Genomic DNA, 2,493 nt, shown 5'->3' with positions numbered 1-2,493 from the left:
CATTTTATTTACTTGTCTCAGAAATAGTTTGACTAAACGGATATAATAGTGGGTTACGTTTAAGTCTGAACCATATTCCTTGTGGAATCGACCCCCAACCTACAGTTGGGTTCTTTATTTGACAACGATCGCTTATACATCTCTAGGGGGGTGTATTTTGAGCGTATCAAATTTTGGCGCCGTTGCCGGGGAATACGGCTTTTAGATTAAGTTTAATTACATTACTGAACTTTAATCAAGTATTTCCTGATTTTACGTTTTCTTTTGTTTTTATTTTCTAGAGATTTCTACTCTCGTGTATGCCATCCAAGTACACGGAGTCGAGGCGAACCATTGACCCCCTACGATCCAGAGTCGAGCAAAACTTTGAGAAAAATGAAAAATCAAGGAGTCCACAACAATCCAATCTGAGAGAATTTAGGTGATAGAGTTGAATTGCAGCCTCCTGGGTTGTTAATGTGCACGCTCAGGTTCATGGTGGTAATCTAATCGGAGATGCAGAAAAGGTGCAGAATCCGCCAGCACCAAGGTTGCGTGATAACTACAGGGTTGACTTCAAACAGTTGAATCAGAAGGGCCCATTGTTCTTCCTCCTCTACCTCCAGGGCATATATTTGTGGTAACCATCACTCTGAAGCAAATGCTTACAACACGAGGGTTGTTTTCTGGTCTAGCGTCAGAAGATCCACATGGTCACATGGCAAAATTCAGAAGTGTCTGCAAGTGTTGTGTGGGACGACCGGAATTGGATATAGATGTCATAGGTATAAGAGTCTTCCCTCTGTCATTGACCGGTGATATTGCGGTGCTATTTGCTGAGTTTCCATATAATTCAATTCATACATGGGACCAATTGCATAGGGTGTTGATGGCGAAGTATTTACAGTGTCCAAGAAGCTAAATCACAAGGATAAACTGAATAATTTTGTAGTACAACCTGGAGAGTCTGTGAGCAGTTCATGGGATAAGTTCATTGCGTTCATCAGAAGTGTTTCGAATCATTGCATAGATGATGATTCATTGAAGGAGTATTTCTACAGAGGTCAGGATGCCAATGGAAAGGTTGTGCTAGATACTATTGCTGGAGGATTATATGGTGAGTGCACTTTTGAAGAGATCACTAAAAAATTGGAGAAGATTTCCTAGAATAATAAGGCATGGAGCACTAGAAAAGCTAATACTGGAAGAAGCACGTTCGTAGTTTAAGTTGCACCAGATCAATCAAATGATGACATTCGTGAGGGGATGGCTCAAATGAGGACAAAACTGGGTTTTGTATTGAAGCATGTGAGTGAAAATACATAAAAGGTGAATGCGGTAAACTACCTAACTAGAACTCTACCACCACCAGTTGAGGAATCTTACTATGAGGAGGATGCGTATTTGGTAAATGATCAGACGGGGGGTTTCCGAACCAACGCCCAAGGTTCCAACTCGGATAATTGGCACCACCGTCAAGGAAACCAAGGTCAGAACTATGGAAACTAAAATCGAGAGGGAAACTATGTTCGGAATAGAAACTACAATCGTGATAACAACTACAACTAGAACAACTATGGCAATAGAAATGACAGAGTTGGGCCCTATTTTCCACCTTGGAATAGAAATTTGGCAATAGAGGCTGGGGGTAGTATGTCACGCATTAAGGATATGATGCGAAAGATGATGAAGAGGTTTGATGAAACTGATGAGAATGTGAAAGAGATGTGAAATGACTTGTCTGGAATTGGTCAAAAAGGTGATTCACATGCAGTGTCGATCAAGCAACTTGAGCAACAATCTAGTCAATTGTCCACTATGTGAACCCACGTCAGCCTGCCACACTTCCTAGAAACACCATACAAAATTCGAAGAATGATGGGCATTGTATGGGAGCCACTACTCGAGAAGGTAAACATACTATTGACCTCCTATGCCGTCTGAGGTTGAAATTGTGGTAGAAAAAGATGCAAATGAGATTGAGGTTATTGGAGAGTCGAAAATGCTAAACAGAAGAAAACAAAGGTGACCCAAAAAGTTGTTCCCATGCCTAGACCTTCACCTCCATTTCCACAGATATTGGTGAAGAAGACCGAAGGAGAAAAATACTGCAAGTTCATAAGTATGAAAGATTTGGAGACCTTCACCTCCATTTCCATCAATGTTCCGTTGATAGAACCTTTGGAGAAAATGTCTGGGTATGCAAAATTTATGAAAGATTTGGTGACAAAGAAGAGGGCCTTCAATTTTGAGAATGATGAGAGGTTTCAACATTGCAGTGTTATTGCTATTAGGCACTTGTCCAAAGGAAAGAGGATCCGGGAGCTTTCACTATTCCTTGTACCATCAGAATTTTGCACTTTGCGAAAGCTGTTTGATTTGGGTGCTAGCATCAACTTGATGTCGTTGTCCATTTATAAGAAGTTAGGTTTAAGGGCTCCAAAACAGACTGTGATGTGTCTACTCATGGCCGATAAAACTGTGAAGAAGCCCATTGGTGTTCCCTAAGATGTC

At 41.0% G+C, this 2,493-nt stretch overlaps 1 protein-coding gene across 1 annotated transcript in view; it reads left to right on the top strand.

Annotated features, from left to right (window-relative positions):
* Positions 1–2,025: 2,025 nt before the first annotated feature.
* LOC102581912 (8-hydroxygeraniol dehydrogenase-like) overlaps positions 2,026–2,493 on the top strand; it is a 2,978-nt gene continuing 2,510 nt past the window's right edge. The window contains exon 1 of the mRNA XM_006359511.2: positions 2,026–2,430. Coding sequence (XP_006359573.1) covers positions 2,026–2,430 — 405 coding nt within the window. The remainder of the gene's footprint in view (positions 2,431–2,493) is intronic.

Source organism: Solanum tuberosum, unplaced genomic scaffold, assembly GCF_000226075.1.
Source record: "Solanum tuberosum cultivar DM 1-3 516 R44 unplaced genomic scaffold, SolTub_3.0 scf00301, whole genome shotgun sequence".
Taxonomy (NCBI): Eukaryota; Viridiplantae; Streptophyta; class Magnoliopsida; order Solanales; family Solanaceae; genus Solanum; species Solanum tuberosum.
Note: the sequence above shows the minus strand (reverse complement) of the source record. Positions and strands in the feature narration are given on the sequence as shown.